Source organism: Anolis sagrei, chromosome 1 (genome assembly GCF_037176765.1).
Source record: "Anolis sagrei isolate rAnoSag1 chromosome 1, rAnoSag1.mat, whole genome shotgun sequence".
NCBI classification, from domain to species: domain Eukaryota; kingdom Metazoa; phylum Chordata; class Lepidosauria; order Squamata; family Dactyloidae; genus Anolis; species Anolis sagrei.
Genome location: NC_090021.1, coordinates 153,869,089 through 153,888,379, shown reverse-complemented (window position 1 = coordinate 153,888,379; position 19,291 = coordinate 153,869,089). Strand labels below are relative to the sequence as shown.

Here is a 19,291-nt window from a genome sequence, read left to right as displayed (position 1 = left end):
AACTGAATTTTTTAATACTATTTTCACTTTGTTCTACCACTTGTCTACATTTTGGCTATATAAACAAGGCCTAAGCAGTACTTATTCACAACAGCTGATGCAATGGACTTTCTCTTCCTTAAACCCTGACAGGTCAATGCTTCACTGAGCAACAAAAACTGGAGAATTATAAAATGAGTATTGTCCAAAAACATTTGATTGTAAGAAAAGCTTCAGATTACTGCAAAAGATGGCATTTGTGCTTTTTTTCCTGCATCATGTTTTTGTCAGTCCTTCATCACATTCCCTGACAATATTTTTTTTAATTTTTAAGCATTTTGAAGATTAATTGTAAGGTAAATCATATTTGCAAAAAAATTAAAGTGGAAACAAAGCATTGCTTACCTTTTCAATGGTGGCATTCCCAAGATTAGCATTTATTGCTGCTTTATAATCTATGATATACTGTGAACAAAAAAGAAATACTTTGATAAAGTATTCTATATACTATTTGAGAGATGTAGAAGTTATTTTATGCATTTTGAGAATTCCAATATGTAATGGGAACCAACAGACAGTGGAATAGATGATATAAAGCTGGAATAGATGATACAGGTTCTTAACCTGTAGGCCATGGAGCACCACTGGGCTGCGAGGGCAAAAATCTGATCCACAAGCCTCCTTCCTCTTCAGTATTTTATTTTATTTATTTCTGCTCCTTTCATGCTAATCACTTTCCTAATCACTGACCACGGCATATATTCTGTATCAGAAACTAGAGCTGATATGGTCGATCCAATGCACATTTCTGAATCAGCACCCCAAACTGAATCTAAAATTGACCAAAAACTGATTCATAACCCTTTTGGTACTAATGTTGGAGAGTGGACCCTGGTCAAAGTGGTCCCTGGTCTAAAAAAAGGTTGGGAACCACTGATATAAAGAAATCCGATTTTATTCCCAAAATGTATTATTAGTTTGGAGAAACCATGGTTTCTAAAATCTAAAGCCTAGAGATTGCCTACATGCTTTTCTCCTGTGCGCATTTGTATCAATGACAAATCTGAGTATTCCCTGAGCCTGGACTCCTGTGCTCATTTTCCGGGGAGTACATCTTACTGAACTGAGCAATGTGGGACTAATTTCTGGACAAGCTGTAAGATTGCTCAAATAACTACTGTTTAATGCTATTGTTGTTTATTATTTATTGTGATATTATTTATTGTATTTGTTGCTTGTTGTAAGCTGCCCTGAATCCCTTTGGGGAGAGAAGGTGGATACAAATAATTTTATTTATTTATTTATTATATGTACTGTAAATACATTAAAAAATTTAATCTAAAACTTGTTGGCAATGAATAAGACAAATAAAGAAGCACTGCTTACCTTTTCAATCGTACCATTTCCAGTAGTTGCATTTCTAACTATTGCTTTATAGTCAGTAGCATACTGGAAGTGAAGAACAAAAAAAAATTAACATTTGATGTGCTGTATACAAGATCAATGTTATACAATCTAGGAAGAGGCACCCAAAGCTTCTTAGATGTAATCTTGAAAACTACAACACACTCTAGTAAGATGATACAGTTAAAATAAGAGCTCAAGCATACATTTTCCTGAAAAAAGAGATGCTTTCTCAACTTAAGGCTCTTATTTCCTGAAACCTCTATGAAGTTCTCTTAACACTAGTGTCATCTTATTGAATGCGGTCCAATTGCTTGTGCATGATGAGTAATGATGCTTACATTCGGTGTGTAAGAATACATCTATGGGGGGGGGGGGAGAGTGGCATTTTGGTCTGCGTAAGGGAGAATAAAGGCATCCAGCCATTTAATCTTTACCATTGTACACAGAAAGAGAAAGGGGCAGTCAAACATTGCCATGTCCAAATGGTCGAGTTTTGGGACAAAGATTTCTCCCCAAACCCATTTTAGCTTCTTTTTAAGGCTACCCTTTGGCACTTTAGAAGCAGGGCCATGCATGGCCAATCAGAGATCACAAAGATATTCAAGTTGTTCTATTATCAAAAAATGGGAATGTACCAGGTGTACTCATAAGACTTACCCACCAGTTAAAATTGTAGACTAAGGGCAAGATCAAAGCCATAGCTACATAAAAATGAAGGCTGTCCTTAAAAAGCTTTGAGAGCAGTAGAACCATCTGAACTCAGTGGACTTGGTTCCCATGTGTGTACCACATTTTGCTCCTATTTCAGTCCTATTTAAGTGCAGTAGATGTTGCCAGCTAACTAAATCGTTTGCCTGGCTCTTTTGTTTAAAAAGGGTATCACTTACTGACATTTTTGTTAAGGCACCTGTGTTGAATTAATAAGGACAGTGTGAACACAGTGGGAAGCCTCTGAATGAAATCCTGGATCTTATTACATGAATAACAAAAACAAAATTAAAAGAAAAGAGGCCAATGCAGGACAGGATTTTTTTTAACCGACCAGGGTTTTCAGGACACAGCAATATGCCTGGCTAGTCAGATTATGGCCTGTCAACTTTTGGGTTTGTGTTTCTACAGTCCAGAAAATTGGCTGTAGTCACTAACTAGATTGTGTGGGACAGTGAATGATCACAAAAGAGTTGCATAAGGACTATGAATTTGGTGAAAAGGCAGAAGAATCAACTGTAGGGGCTTGAGGAGGGAATAAATGACACTTGTGCCAATGGAAAAGATAAATAATCAAACAGCACTTGATAATGGTATGGGCTTCAATGCAAAGAATGGAAAGCATACCAACTTAATGGAAAATATATATGAACTGGACTTTTTCAGAAAAATCACTCAGAATTCACTTATACCTTTACCTTCCACTTGAAAAAATACTAGTTTGCAAGTGCATTTTCTATGGTTCATTCAAATTCAACATATTTCTTTTTTGGAGTGTCCACACTGGTTGCAAGATACTGGTAGCCCAAAAGTTACTTTCCAGGTTGGGGCATATTGCCCACTTTTTTTCTTACAATCACAGCATGGGTCACCAGGGCAGAATCTGAAGGGTTATTTACTATGGCATATAGAAAGTACATGATGAGTTGCCTTGATTATACATATGAATGTGTATGTGTTTTTCTAAAATTATAGCAAAGACTAGCTGTCCCTTGCCATGAGTTGCTGTGGCCCACATGTGGGTTCTGTGTGGGAGGTTTGGCCCAATTCTATCGTTGGTGGGGTTCAGAATGCTTTTTGATTGTAGGTGAACTATAAATCCCAGCAACTACAACTCTCAAATGTCAAGATTCTATTTTCCCCAAACTCCACCAGTGTTCATATTTGGGCATATTGAGTATCAGTGACAAGTTTGGTCCAGATCCATCATTGTTTGAGTCCACAGTGATCTCTGGATGTAGGTGAACTACAACTCCGAAACCAAAGGTCAATGCCCACCAAACCCTTCCAATATTTTCTGTTGGTCATGGGAGTTCTGTGTGCCAAGTCTGGTTCAATTCCATCGTTGGTGGGGTTCAGAATGTTCTTTGATTGTAGGTGAACTATAAATCCCAGCAACTACAACTCCCAAATGACAAAATCTTTTTTTTAGTGAAGTACATACATTAGGTTTTTAGGTGTCTTGTGTCCAAATTTGGTGTCAATTCATCCAATGGTTTTTGAGTTCTGTTAATCCCACAAATGAACATTACATTTTTATTTATATAAGATAACATCTCTTTAGAACAAATGAGGATCTTTTTGTGAAACATTCCAGACATTTTGGTCCAAATGAAAATATAAAAATAAAATAGGCATTACCGATCGAAAGGCTGCAGCGATGAGATTTGACGGAAACAAGTTCCTGCAAAAATCAAACACAAACAAAAAAACCCAAAGATTATGAACTGACTACAACCTAAAACGTAATTGTTTTCACATTAGAACACTATTAGGCCTAAAGTAGGATTAAAGCATTAGTTCTGCATTAACAGGGCAAAATGCCATATACATTAATTCTTGATTTAGTTTATTAAGCTTGAGTGGACCTGAATTCCATCAGAGAACATACTATTGCAAAACATACAAATTCATTATAGCTGAATCAACAGTTATTGTTTTAAACTACTATACCCCATTTTCCAGAAACAGTAAATCTATTTTTTAAAATAAGTTCAACTCTCTAAGCATGGCATTTTTGCACCTCTAGTGCACGGGTCCTCAAACTAAGGCCCGGGGCCTGGATACGGCCCTCCAAGGTCATTTAATCTACCCTTGCTCAGGGTCAACTTAAGTCTGAAATTACTTGAAAGCACACAACAACAAAAACAATCCTATCTCATCAGCTAAAAGCAGGGCCACACTTCCCATTGAAATAATAACAAGTTTATAATTGTTAAAATTGTTCTTCATTTTAATTATTGTATTATTTTAAAGGGTTTTTTTTTTTGCACTACAAATAAGGTATGTGCAGTGTGCATAGGAATTCATTCATGTTTTTTTCAAATTATAATCCGGCCCTCCAATAGTTTGAGGGACTTTCACCTGGCCCTCTGTTTAAAAAGTTTGAGGACCCCTGGCCTAGAGCTTTCCCACAATGTAAATCTTAACGGATCCTCTGACTGCTACATTTTGTAATACAACACTGCTGTTTGCCTTCAAGTCGTTTTGGATTTCTGGAACTTTTGAGGCAAACCTATCCACAGGTTTTTCTGGCAAAATTTGTTCAGGGGGGATTTTGCCATGACTTCCTTCTGCTGCTGGGAGAGTGAGACACACTGCCCAAGGTCACCCAGAGGGTTTCAAAGGTTTAGTGAGAACTTGAACCCTGGCCTCCAGAGCCATAACACTATGTAACAAATTTTGAAGAAAATTCTGTTCCTGGTTTGAAAGTGTTATTTCCTGTTTAATTGTGTGATACTTACTTTGAAAGTAGTTATTATAATCCAGAAACATCATTTTTGTGGCTGCCACAAACTATGTTAAATTGGTTGAGACTCTGAGATATTGGTTGAAAACCCAAAGCAAAATGTGCTGAAGGCTTTCCCACAAAAACTAAGTTTTTGCAGTTTAATAAACTTTTCCGATGTTTCTATGATAGAACCAATTAGCAAATGACATTTATAACCCAGGAACAAAAATTGTGGGACATAGTGGGATATTATAAACAATACTAAATAATGAATTCTGCATAACACGTACAAATATACTCTCGGGAAAGGATGGAGGAGAGATTTGTCCTTCACAGTTTCCCTGCCTACTTTATAATTACTCCAGACAAGGAACAATGTTATACTAGTACCAAATGACCATCAGGCAGTAACAATTACACATTATTTCTATTTTCTAGAACCCTCTAAAACTGGTTCCCAACCTGTGGGCCCAGCTGTGGGTCATGAGAACGAAAATCTGGGCTGCAAACCTTCTTCCTCTTTATTTATTTTATTTTATTTCTGCTCCTTTCTGCAGAGCTGACAAGCCTCACACCTTTTGGTACTAATGTTGGAGAGTGGTCCCTGGTTAAAGTGGTCCCCAGTCAAAATGCTCCCTGTTGAAGTAGGCACTAGTCACAGTGGGCCCTGGTCAAGTGGGCCTGGTTAAGTGGTCCCTGGTGAAAGAGTGCACTGATCAAAGTTGGCCCTTGTCAAAGTGGTCTTGGTCAAGTGGGTCCTGGTCAAAATGAACCCTGTTCAAAGTGGGCCCTGGTCAAAGTGGCCTTTGGTCAAATAAAGGTTGGGAACCACTGCTCTAAACCATCCAACTGCTACACATTTTTTTCAGTGAAGAATTTGTGTGCTCGCATTAAATCTTGTAAAAATGACAAGAAGTTTCTCTATATTTAAAGTTCATAGAGAATCACAATGTATTATAGTACATTGAATTGGAGCAAGGCAGAGGAAAAACAGAATCCAACTCAGAGATTTGAATAGTCATCAGTCATCTTAAATGTGCCTCTGTATTGGTTTGCCTTGAGATGAAGGGTGCGATGCACAGAATGTTAAAGAGGAAATAATGAAAAGGCTGTTTCTCAGTCTTTCTCTCAACCCTAGAACTGAACTTCAACAGTAACCAATAGTATAAGCAGCATAAACAGACACATCCACTGCACGATCTAGTTCAGCACACAGGAACAAGCGAAATAACGTGCTGTTTGCTCTATACCTGTAGAGCAAATAGCTCAAGTGTGTTACCAAACCCATGAAAAAATAAAATCTGAGATTACAGTCTTTAAACGGCAGTGAGAATATAAATTTACTGGGCCTCTTGTGTTCAAGAGAAACTGACCCAGAAAGATTGGTCTGACAAAAAAGAAGAGCCACTATCCTCAGAACAGATAAAGCGTTGGGTCATCAGTTCCCTGCTTAATTCACATAGTGTGAACTTTCCCACAGACAGTGAACTATGCTAAAGTACACAACTGTCTAGGGGATTGTTTCTATTCAGTATGTTCCAGCTTTCTCTCTTGCTGTTTCACCTTAATTGCACTAGAAAAGGAAATAATTCAAACCGATATCAAGAACTGCTGTATACATACATACATGAATATAACCTGTATAGAGAATGCAGTTCACAAGTATAGTAAACTGATAAGATATCTTCCTTTTTTAATTCAACAAAGTGCTCTCCAAGGCTGACCATACTTTTATTTAAGGCATTTATCAGTCAGTTTTCTCTATAAAAATACCCCAACCAACACACATATACGGGAAAGTAATTTCAAGTCTATGCCTATATACTGTTGTTATATTCCTCTTTTGCCCGAATGGTTGGCAGGTATCACAAGTGGCCACAAAGAATCTTGTAATACAATGAAAGAGGAGAGGAGTAAAACATTAAGGATGGGCATCTGGAAGCACAGAATCTGTCAACTCCCACACCAAGGTCACACAAACGCTTAAATGTCACCTACTCATTCTGTGCCTCATTTTCTTCCATGGGAGAAGACAGGCAAATGCTCCTTCTGCCTTCTATAAACAATACACAAACAAACTTCACAGTGTTATACCAAAGTGCATAAAGACACTATGAAGGATTCTGTCTAAACCCACACTGGGAAAGAGTCCATGGCTTGGTTTATAGGGAATGAATTAGGGATCTTCAACATCTGAGCCTTGTTCATTTCAAAGCATGACTACTATTAAAAGCTATTTGCTAACCAGTGAGTGCAGCGCACAGACACTTTGTATAAAGGCTATTGTTGACTGTCATTTTTTGGAGGGTGCTTCAGCAGTATCTTCCAGCCTGTAAGGGGGTTGTAGTAGTCAGGCATAGGCAACCTTCAGCTCTCCAAGAGTTTTGGACTTCAACTCCCACAATTCCTAAAAGCTGATAAGCTGGCTGGGATTTCTGGGAGTTGAAGTCCAAAACACCTGGAGAGTTAAAGTTTGTCCAAGCCTGGGCTAGATGCATCCCCCTTGAGCTGAAAATATTAATACACAGAAAAAGGCAATTCTCACAGACTGACATTAAAGGCAAACTCACCCACAGCCATGCATCTCCTCTCTCTCTCTCTCTCTCTCTTTTTTGTCATGTCAGGAGCAACCTGAGAAACTGCAAGTCGGTTCTGGTGTGAGAGAATTGGCCGTCTGCAAGGACGTTGCCCAGGGGACGCCCGGATGTTTTGATGTTTTTATCCTTGTGGGAGGCTTCTCTCATGTCCCCACATGAGGAGCTGGAGCTAATAGAGGGAGCTCATCCGCGCTATCCCCAGATTCGAATCTGTGACCTGTCGGTCTTCAGTCCTGCCAGCACAGGAGTTTAACCCACTGCGGAACTGGGGGCTCCTCTCTAACATACCTTTGTTCTACTCAGAGTTTTTAAAACCCCCAAATCTGTGTTTGCTCATAGTACAGAAAAAAGACCTATGACCTCATCACACGAGTAATTTTCAGCATTGTAATGATGGAGCCCCACATTAATAAATAATAATAAAGCTTTATTTGTACCCCACTATCATCTCCCCAAGGGACTTGGTGCGGCTTACATGAGGCTGAGCCCACAATACATCAATACAAGCAATAACAACAACAATAAACAATTAAAATAAAACTCATAAACAAAAAAAGCAATAACAATAACAGTAATACAACACACATTTTAAAATCTATGGCTGGGCCAAATGCAATTAAAGTTTAAAAATAATGCTAGTCATAAACAAGAGAGGAGAGATGGGGTGTTGGTGAAAGCGTACAAGCAATCCTAAGTGTAAAGTGCATTTAGAGGACATAATGCCCATCAGACAAGACAGGCTCACTTCCAACAGGGTTCAACTAGGGTGCAAGCGTGTTATGACACTTGGCCTCCTGTGTTCTATTAGGAATTATGGAGCCGGTGTGGAGGAAAGCCACATGGTGATGTTTCCCCATGGGTGTCACTGCTGGTGAGGTGGCAAATCGATTTGGGGATCTCATCAATGTGATGAGGTCCCTGGTCTCTGTTAAGGCTGAGAACTCTGCACAAATATTGCCTGAAACACAAAGCTGATTAGTGACCATGGCTTCAGGGCATTCTCCAATACAGGCATTGAAAAGAGTAAAATGTTTAAAGTAAACCAGCTCCCAAAATCTCATGTTCAGCCTGGTCACTACTCATCCTGGGGAGGCGGGAGTCTGCGGACTATATGACTCCAGCAGTGTCATCATGTCAGATACCCTGCTTGACTACCTGCTGGCCCCTCTCAGCCTATATCTTCATGTATGCACAACAGTATAGCTGCCAACTAGTTGGCTGCAGACTCGAGAAAAGTCTGCTTGACAGTACCGGTGAGAGCAGCTATCTTGATTCAGTGTGTCTGAGTGTGTTGCCAACTTATTTAGCACAGGGAAGGAATGAAAGGTCTGTGATGCTCATGTAGTCCCATGGCTCAGATGTATCAAAAAGTTTTGGCTCAGTACAGTTCACTCATGTAAAGAAACAAGGGAAGTAGAAGTGAAGGGGCTGGATTATATGACATAACTCATGCATATTAAGCCAGAATTAGTCCTCTCAAATGTGGTCTATCCTGGAGAAAGGATTACCTTGTGGCTTTCAGTTCAAAACCACATGCTTAATCCCTAAGAATGTAGAGTGGCTCATGCAGCACCACTAATGGTAACAAATTATCTTTATAAACCCAACAAAATTCAGTGCACTTGAAAATCTCAGGCAAAAGCGCATCTGCAATAATGTATTTAAAATCCAATTGAGTTGTTTGCCTTCTAGTACCTGACAGCATGACAGCCAGCTCATCTTTTCAAACCAATTAATTCTCAAAGAAGTCAGAGCAAAAAGTTAAACAAATTAAGTGAGACCAAAGGACCCATTTGCAGGGCCAATCTGAATGTAAATATCCTTTCTTACAGTTTCTATTGTTATCTCGCTGTTCATCAGTGCCTAACCCTTGGAAACATATACAAAGAAACAGATCCAGACAGGAATGTCCAGAAGCTTCATGTGGCCGGGGGGGGGGGGGGGGGAGCTCGAGGGGCTTCACCCCCCCTGAAATTCTCATGGTGGTCCACGAGAAGGCCTTACTGGTGCATTATTTAAACTGTTATGTTTATACATATCATGATCTGATCACCATACTCAATATATCCCATATGCATGGGGGTATTGGGGTAATGATACAAAAGGTTTGCTAGGCTAGACCCTCTTTCACTCAGCCCCCCCCCCCCCCCAAATCAAAATCCTGGCTACGGGCCTGTCCAGAAGTAAATCTTTCAGGTAAGCTAGAGGTCCCAAGTAATTAACTCCTTGAAGGGTGGAGAAGCCTATATAGGACTGGCACTCAAACACTGCCAAGATTGCACCTGAGAGAAGCAGTTTACTGGCAGGGACTCTCTCAGCAGTCCTTCTGGCACACACAAGTCCATGTGTCAACATCTCATTACTTGTTCCCTGCTTCTCGTAACTACACTCCACCCCTCCAATACATATTGCTTCGAGTCATCACCAAGGAGGCTGTCTACTACAAGATTCCTGTTCTTGTCTTGCCTCTTTCAAGCCAACCTCATAGGAATCTTCTTCTCATTAGAGAAGGTCTGTCATAATATCTCAAGGACTTCAGACTAGAGTGCCTCTAGCTCCATTTGGAAATGCTGGGAAATGAATCATGGGATAGTACTATTTGCATGTGGTTTAAAACTAAGCTATAACCCTTTCCAGAACTGGGGCAAAAACTTAATTTCCAACCATTGGTTATAATTTTTCTGGAAGATATGTGACCATATTGAGCTGTGTCTCTTTCTGGTGGAGTCTCGATTGGAGTCACAGCATTAGGTGTGGCTCCAATCCAGACATTTTCTGAGACTTTTTCTACCATTTCTTTTGACTTCATTTTCTTTCCTTGCCCTTCTGTAAACCACAGGGGAGCAGGAAGGCCAAGTGCAGAGTGTACAGCTGTCCTTTCTCATACTCTGCAGTTAACAGCACTCCAAGGAGGTCACATAAAGTGGGGACTTCACTATCACCATTCCAATTGAATCATATTCCTTGTGAATACATGAATCATACTGTACATCAAATAAAAGTGTCCCTGATATTTATACATTATTTTACACATATTTATACATATTTATACATTAGTTCTTTGGCACTAAAATACTAAACCATTAATAGCTCAAATCTATTAAATTTCTGAGCAAGCTGAGCAAAGTTTACAGAACTACAACTTTCACAATCCTCTACCACTTACTATTTTGGCTACGGATGATGGAGGATGCAGTCCAATACTACGTGGAAAGCCACTGTCACCCACCCCTGCTGTAAAAGCTAACTATCCACAACTCTCTATGGGATTTGTAAGGCCTGAAAAATATGTGATGTTCCAAGGCCTTGATCCTGGTGTGAAATAATTATGACTGAAAATATCATACTGTTCCTCCAACAACTATCAATAAAGGCCTTTTAAAATATACATAAATCTTGCTTGAGAGATATCTTGGGACATCAGAAATGCAGAAACCTGTAAGAATTTATAAGCTTGTATGTTTTTAAGTTAGACTTGGGTTTTTTAATTCTTCCTCCAGGCCATTTATGAAGCTATTTGGGGTTGAGGGGAGATGAAAGGGCTCAATGTATGCAAACAATATATGTCTTTAAGTCCCTATTTAAACTTCAGGTGCTAAGATGAAAAATAATGTTCTGTTTCCTTCCACAACTAGGTACAACTTAAGGGGTCCTGTGAAGAAAAAAACTTTTACAAATAAATTAAGTTGACACTGAGGATGCAGAACCTTTTCTCATGGCAGCACTTCTGTGGAGGACATACTGCATCTTTCCAGAATTCAAAGTACAATGTTTTGTTCCTGAGAAAATGAGGTATTAACTGGTCTTGGGATTGTGGTGTACATTATTACATAATTATTGGCTCAAACAATGAACAGTGCAGCAACATTCATATCTGATGATCAAATACTTTGGTACTCCCAACCCATCTTGTTTTTTCTGCATGGGAGCAGGACATCTGTGTTTATATAGTTAAAGGTTATGAAGCCTTCTGCTTAATTTACCACAATTTCATTAACTCCTCCTTCTCTCTGTGTCTTTTATTTCTAAATCAAGAAGCTTTTAAAAATATATTTTGCTCTTAAGACAACACACTTTCCCTTTTCTGCTGACTTGGACTACATATCTTTGAATAAGTTAAAGCTAGCCATTGTGATATCCTGGCATTTTAATTGATTTTTAAAATAATCATGCACTGCTCAAAACACAGATGTAGCTATCAGAATAATATGTGTTGAACTACAACAACAATTTTATTGATTAGCCAGTTGGCCTTATCAAAAACAGACAGTGCAAACACAACATACAACATACATCTGGTCCTATTATACAAATATATAGGAATTTATCAACTTAAAACCAATGTAGCTTATCCATAGATATATGCATCAACTATCCTCGTCTCCCCTACACTGCACCCCAAACTGATCTATGTACTCTGATCTCCTTTTAGCAGTTTTAAACAAATAAAGGGCAACTTGTGTCGTCAGAATGGGGTTAAAACCAGCCAACAAAAATGAGGTTTTAGCCACTGTATCCCAGCTTATTTTACTGCAAATGAAAGGTCATAAATATTTTTTCCTTCCTTTTTCAAATGTGTTGAACTAGATAAGATTTCCTCTCGCCTTTGTGAGAAACTTATCATATTCTTCTCAATTTTACTGACAGTACAAATTGTCCATTGTATTTATGTATGTTATAATCCAGCCCGAGTCCTTCTGGGGAGATGGGGTGGGATATAAATAAATAATTATTATTACAGCCTCACTTATCCAACATAAACGGGCTGGCAGAACGTTGGATAAGCGAAAATGTTGGATAATAAGGAGGAATTAAGGAAAGCCTATTAAACGTCAAATTACAGTATGATTTTACAAATTAAGCACCAAATGTTTTATGACAAATCGACAGAAAAAGCAGTTCAATACATGGTAACATTGTGTAGTAATTACTGAATTTATAAATTTAGCACCAAAACATTGCAATGTATTGAAACAGCTGTGGATCTGGGCGGGAGGCAGACTGCGTTGGATAATACAGAGCGTTGAATGAGCGAAGGTTGGATAAGCGAGACTCTACTGTATGAACATTATTAGTACAAATTCGGCTTGGTGGCTAACATGTTTTGCTGCTGGTAGGCAATTCCCTGAGAAGTCTAGAGTCTCAGAAATAATTTCAGTGTCACAAGTCAACATGGGGATCTGATCAACGCACCTAGCTTGGTGACTACTGGAGATTCAAATGTGAAATAAGCATGCAAAAGGAAACTATTTCGTAAAACAAACAAAGAGCATTTTAAAGACTAACAGATCTGTGGAGGCGTGCTTCCATAAGCCAACTAGATTTTGTAACAATCAATCCTTTAGCTGGCAGATAATCTATATACAGAGAGAAAAATAAAGATACAGAAGTTCTACAAAAAGCTCAAATGCTTACAAGGTAGAAATTGCAATCATATACATGTGACTTATTATTATATCTACCTTGTATAGTGTGTGTCTGCATGGGGGGGGGGGCACAATAGGGGGACACAAATATCTGCCAAGAGAGGATTTGCTACACTCACTAGAATCCAAACCGTTAACCATTTAAGCCATTATACATCTGTCAGTCCTTAAGGTGTCACATGGATTTCTTTTTTCTGCTGCAATGGAGTAACATGGTTCCTCTTCTAGAATTGTTTTTACTGAAATCAACACTTTTTCTATCACTCTGTATGGATTTTCACCAAGGCACTTTTGCTTTTGCAAAGCATGAAGTCTAGGGTCCAGCATGGCACTGACGTTAGCCTTTACACTGTGTTTTAACCATCTTTCCACAATCAACACCACAAATCTTAGTTTAGTTATTTTGTTCATTAATTCACATGCTGACTTTATACCCTGCTTTATCTCCCCAAAGGGGACTCAGAGCAGCTCGACATAAAAGCATTACTATAAATTCAAAATATACAAATATGCAACCATTAAAATAGAATTAAACACAAACAGCACTAAAAATTCGCAGTTAAAATCCATTAAAACATATTCGGAATTAAAAACCACAGTACTTCTGAACTTTTAACAAATTGGGCAGGTATCAAGGTTTGGTGACAGGTTGTATGGTCTGCTCTTTTTCATCAGTCTAAATGACAAAAGTCAGGACCTGGAAATACGGAGGACACAACTAGAGCAGAGAAAAGCTCGAAAAGCTGCTTTTGAAAAATAAAATTGCTATAATTGCATACTAAATAAAGCCATTGATAACACTATGTAACATGCTGTTTGTTCCTGGGTTATAAATGTCATTTCCTAATTGGTTCTATCATATAAACATGGGAAAAGTTTATTAAACTGTCAAAACTTTGTTTGTGCAGGACATCCTGGTCACTTCTTTCTCGAATGGAGAGGAACCTTTGGTGAGCACCTGTTGGATTTGGTCGCTTATTCAATTACAGATCCACCTAATAGTAGCATTGACTCACCCACATTTGACTAGTTTGCTTGCAAGAAAATAATGGGAGACTTTGTCGAAGGTCTTACTGAATTTACGTATATTTACTCAAGAATAATGTGCCATCAGATGTAATTCTGAAGGTGCAAATTACACAAAATGGATTTGTCCTTTAATGTAATGCACCCATGTATAGCACGTCAGGGAGGCAGACAGTATGAATGAGGCAATTTGGGAAGTGGTGTCCCTATGTAAAACCGAGGCTGGTGAACTCGCTACCCTCGCATATTTCCCATTCATGAGGGACTGAACTGGGGAGGGGAGGGCAAGAGGTCCTAAGGGCTGTCCAGGAGGCAGGATCTGCGGCAAAGCAGCAGGAATGGCTGAATCCACCTAATAGAATCATAGAGTTGGAAGAGCCATCCAGTCCAACCACCTGCCAAGAAGCAGGAAAATTGCATTCAAAGCACCCCTGACAGATGGCCATCCAGCCTCTATTTAAAAGCATCCAAAGAAGGAGCCTCCACTACATCCTGGGGCAGAGAGTTCCACTGCTTAACAGCTCCCACAGTCAGGAAGTTCCTCCTAATATTCAGGTGGAATCTCCTTTCTTGAAGTTTGAAGCCATTGTTCCACGTCTTAGTCTCCAGGGCAGCAGAAAACAAGCTTGCTCCCTCCTCATTATGACTTCCTCTCACATCTTTATACATGGCTATCATGTCTCCTCTCAGCCTCCTCTTCTTCAGACTAAACATGCCCAGCTCCTTAAGCCGCTCCTCGTAGGGTTTGTTCTCCAGACCCTTGATCATTTTAGTCGCCCTCCTCTGGACACTTTCCAGCATGTCAATATCTCTCTTCAATTGTGGTGCCCAGAATTGGACACAATATTCCAGGTGTGGTCTAACCAAGGCAGAATAGAGGGGTAGCATGACTTCCCTGGATCTAGACACTATGCTCCTATTGATGCAGGCCAAAATCCCATTGGCTTTTTTTGCCGCTGCATCACATTGTTGGCTCCTCCTCCTTCAGGTGCCACTGAGCTCTGGGGTTGCCATTGCTGCCACTAGATTGGACTCTTTGCAATCCAAGTTCCTCTGGACCTTTTCACTCAGGTGGATTTATGTGCATAATTCTAATGCACCATTGAATCTAATGTTCACCCCAACTTTGGCAATGTAATTTAGCTCAAAAAGGTGAGCATTAGACTTGAGTAAATATGTTATTAAATAAATACCATTGTGTTGTTGAAAGCTTTCATGGCCGGAATCACTAGACTGCTGTGAGTTTATCTGGAATTCCAATTTTTTGAGTGATGTTCTTTATTTACTGTCCTGATTTTAGAGCTTTTAATAGATTTTGTTCATTTTCATGGTTTTCTCCTTTCTCTTGAAATTGTCCACTCAGAAAACAGGGAAATTCCAGACAGGAAACAATCAGAGCCAGCTAACACCTCCCAACAAAGGATACCCTTGGCAGGAAGCAACCAGGCTTTGAAGCTGCAAGGCCATTCAATGCTAATCAAGGTGGTCAATTACAACATTCACACTTTCCTCAAGCAGACAAGAGATCTTTCTCACACCCTGGACATTCCAGAGATATATAAACCTCACTTGCCTAGTTTCCAACAGACCTCACAACCTCTTAGGATGCTTGCCATAGATGTGGGCAGCAATATATAGAACACAGATATCTATTACTAAGATATGCAAATTATTATGTTATTGTTGTTGAAACTTCAAATATGATGTCATATGACAGGTTTATTACTTATATACACAATATAGAGGAACAACTTCTCTTTATCACGGATAAATGTCCATATTCATGTAGATAAACATAATAGTCCAATCTGTTTGATGATTTAAAGAGTCACTTGTAGATGTTTTCGAAGGACTATTTGTGGCATCCAAAGTTGTGTCAGAGAAGAGTTCTACACAGTTACAACAAGGTATCCCGGGTGTAGTTCCTTGTTTCAATGTTGGTGATGAAAACACCTTCTTCAGGTAATGAATTTTTCTTAATATTTCAACAGGAGACAACTTTCTGGTACTACAATTACATATATGAAAATAGCAACAATATACATAAAATAGATATGCTATAGCACCCTTTCGAAACATCTACAAGTGACTCTTTAAATCATCAAACAGATCGGAGCCCCCGGTGGCGCAGTGGGTTAAACCCCTGTGCCGGCAGGACTGAAGACCGACAGGTCGCAGGTTCGAATCCGGGGAGAGGCGGATGAGCTCCCTCTATCAGCTCCAGCTCCTCATGCGGGGACATGAGAGAACCCTCCCACAAAGATGATAAAAACAGTACATACAACGTTAATTAAAACAGTAAAACAGTATCACAGTATCATCAGCCGTAACACCATTCCAGTCAATGTCTAACTAAAGTGCTAATAATGTCTGTTGTCCGAAAGCCTGGTCCCAAAACCACAATTTTAATTTCTTCCTGAAAGCCAGGAGGGATGGAGTCAATCTTATCTCATTTGGGAGTGCATTCCATAGGCAGGGGGCCACAGCTGAGAAGGCCCTGTTTCTCATCCCCACCAAACACATTTATGATGTTGGCTGAAGCGAGAGCACGGCCTCCCCGGATGATCTTAGGTTACGAGGTGGGACATAGAGGCAGATTTATTTATTTATTTATTTAAAGCTTTTATATTCCGCCCTTCTCATCCCGCAGGGGACTCAGGGCGGATTACAGTGTACACATATATGGCAAACATTCAATGCCAATTTTGACATACAACGTATACAGACACATACAGAGGATATTTAACTTTTTCTGGTCGCCAGGGGAGCTGTCGCTTTCATCGTCCATCTGCGACACTGATGAAGCACTTCCGCATTCCCCGCATGCTTTTGCTGGAGTCTTTTTTATGGCCTCATAAATCAGTTAATTTAGCCACCCTACACTTTAAGGTGGTACCTTATTTCCCTACTTGACAGATGCAACTGTCTTTCGGGTTGCAAAGGTTGACAACAGGCTACACACAATTGGTTGGAAACCCACTCCAACCCGGGCTGGCTTCGAACTCATGACCTTTTGGGTCAGAGTGATCTTAATGCAGCTGACACTCAGCCAGCTGTGCCTCAAAGACGTGTTCGGATAAGTTAGCTGGGCCAGATACATATATATATATATTGTACATAAGTAATAAGCCTGTCATATGACATCATATTTGAAGTTTCAACAACAATAACACAATACTTTGTGTGCCATAGATGTGGCTCAAACGTCAGGAGGGAATGCTTCTGGAACATGGCAGCCCGAAAACTCAAAGCAACCCACATGTCATTGTTCCAAATTCTGGGGGCTGTACGCAAGGGGTGCTTAGGATCTTCTCAGCGGGCTGCCTCCTGGAGAATTCTGGGATTTGTAGTTCAGTGAGATCCAGGAGCTCTGCCTGAGCATTCCAATGGACAAGTCCCAGGATTCTGCAGGAGACAGAAACTGGACTCCAGGTGGGAGGCTTCCGGTTCCCTTGGAGGCTCACCTGGCCAGGTCGAGGAAAGAGTCGACGGTCTCCTTGCCGGCGGCCAGGTCCTGGTCCAGGCCGAGCTGCTGGCTGCTGAGGGCGGTGGCGCCCAGCCCCGGGTTGATGATGAAGGCCAGGGCGATGGCGAGGGCAGCGGCGAAGAGCGTGGTGAGGAGGAAGTAGGCCAGCGCGATGCCGCCCAGCTTGCCCAGCGAGCGCGTGTCCAGGCTGGCGGCGCCGGAGACCAGGCTGCAGACCACCAGCGGGAGGATGACCATCTTGAGCATGCGCAGCAGCATCTCCCCGGGGAAGGCCAGGTAGGCCACCTGCGCCGCCGAGAGGGGCGCGCCCCGCCGCCGCACCAGCGCCCCCAGCCCCACGCCCACCACCACCCCGGACACCGTCAGCAGCACCAGGCAGTGCCGCCGCACGAAGCGCCCCAAGCCCCGCAGGCGCCTCCGCAAACTAGGCGGCCCCACTCCCGCCGCCTCAGCCTCCTCCTCCTCCGCGCCGGACAGGTAGCCATTGCGGCTCTCGCCGGGCTTCTCCATCCTGGCTCGCGCTGAGGAGAAGAGGAGCAGGAGAAAGCAGCAGCACGCGCCGGACCACCCGGCTGATGCAAGGCGAGGGCTCTCTGGGCTCAGCCTCCTCTTCCCACCGGCCAATCAGAGCCCGCCTTCGCCCCCTCCCCGTCGGGGATTTAAAGCGCCGGCTTCGAAGTGGACGGAGTCAAGCGGGATGAGAAAAGGAGCGGGCCGCTATTCCCTTGCACTGAGGCTTCTCGCTTTCTATTGGTAACGCTTTGGAAAGAGCGAGAAAGCGCGAGCTCCCATTCCCATTGGTCGGTTATTTTGGGCGGGCTCCTCCCTCATTGCCCATAAATGGGCGACCGGGCGGCAGATGATAAGGGGGGAAAAGAAGGGGCTGGGCTGTGCGTCACCTGCTGTCAAGAGTGCTGCGCGCGCGCGAGAGAGAGAGAGATGGAACAGCCTGCCTCGCGCTCAAATGAGGAAGACCCCTTCCACTCAGGAAAGCAGGCCTGTAGCGAGGGGGGGGGGGGGGGTTTAGGGGTTCAACCCCCCCCCCCCGAAATGTTTCAGATTTTTTTTTTAAAAAAAACCTGGTTTACTCATGAATTTTAACTGGTTAACCAAATTCCCATGCTAAGTCTATGAGATGCAAAAAATCAAGAGTCCCTCCAGAACTGCAAGCACTATTTCAAGCAAATATTGGCAATTTATTCACACTGTCCTTACTTGCAGCAATAGCCGATGTAGTTGTTCTGGTACAGCTGTACCAGGAGCTCCAACTTTATTTGCTTTGTATTAAATGTTTGCTTGCAGTCCTAGGTTTCAGGGACTCTGCAGATAGGTGGCTTCTTTGGTTGCAGTCATAGGGCAAGTCACCTGTCCATCATCATTAAGTTTGATCCTGCCCCTTGCTCAGGGCAATTGGGAAGGGAGCCATTTTTAGTTAGTCTCAGCAAGGTAAACTTATATATTGCTATCTTGTCCCCTGTGACATCAGCGCCCCTCCCCCAACACCAACAACCACTCTGGGGCCAGAATAAAGAAGGGGATCCAGGAAGACATTGCCATCTTGTCCCCTGTGACATCAGCGCCCCTCCCCTAGCAATAATGTAATATTATGTAGTACTAGTGTTATGAATGATGTAATAGTACTATGCTAGTTATGTATTATGTAGTATGTTGTATGTTGTATGTACTTATGACTTGTAAGCCGCTCTGAGTCCCCTTCGGGGTGAGAAGGACGGCATATAAATGTCGTAAATAAATAAATAAATAAATAATATAGGATGTGTGCAAGCTTCCCCTGTACAAAAGCTTCAACCCTTAAGACCTTCCGGGGGAGAAAGGTCTTAAGAGTCTCCAAAGAATTTCCAGGAAAACAGTCCTAAAGACCAAAGAACTCCAGCTGGAAAACATCTACTGCCTTGCTGGTAGGTCCACT

At 41.3% G+C, this 19,291-nt stretch overlaps 1 protein-coding gene across 1 annotated transcript in view; it reads right to left on the bottom strand.

The window, feature by feature from the left end:
* The window catches only part of SLC1A4 (solute carrier family 1 member 4), a 43,860-nt gene extending 25,737 nt beyond the window's left edge, over positions 1-18,123 (bottom strand). Inside the window, exons 1-4 of the mRNA XM_060784410.2 lie at positions 17,339-18,123; positions 3,736-3,778; positions 1,366-1,428; positions 385-444 (exon numbers count right to left, since the gene is read on the bottom strand). Of these exons, the coding sequence (XP_060640393.2) occupies positions 385-444; positions 1,366-1,428; positions 3,736-3,778; positions 17,339-17,871 (699 nt within the window). The 5' untranslated portion in view covers positions 17,872-18,123. The remainder of the gene's footprint in view (positions 1-384; positions 445-1,365; positions 1,429-3,735; positions 3,779-17,338) is intronic.
* Positions 18,124-19,291: the final 1,168 nt, after the last annotated feature.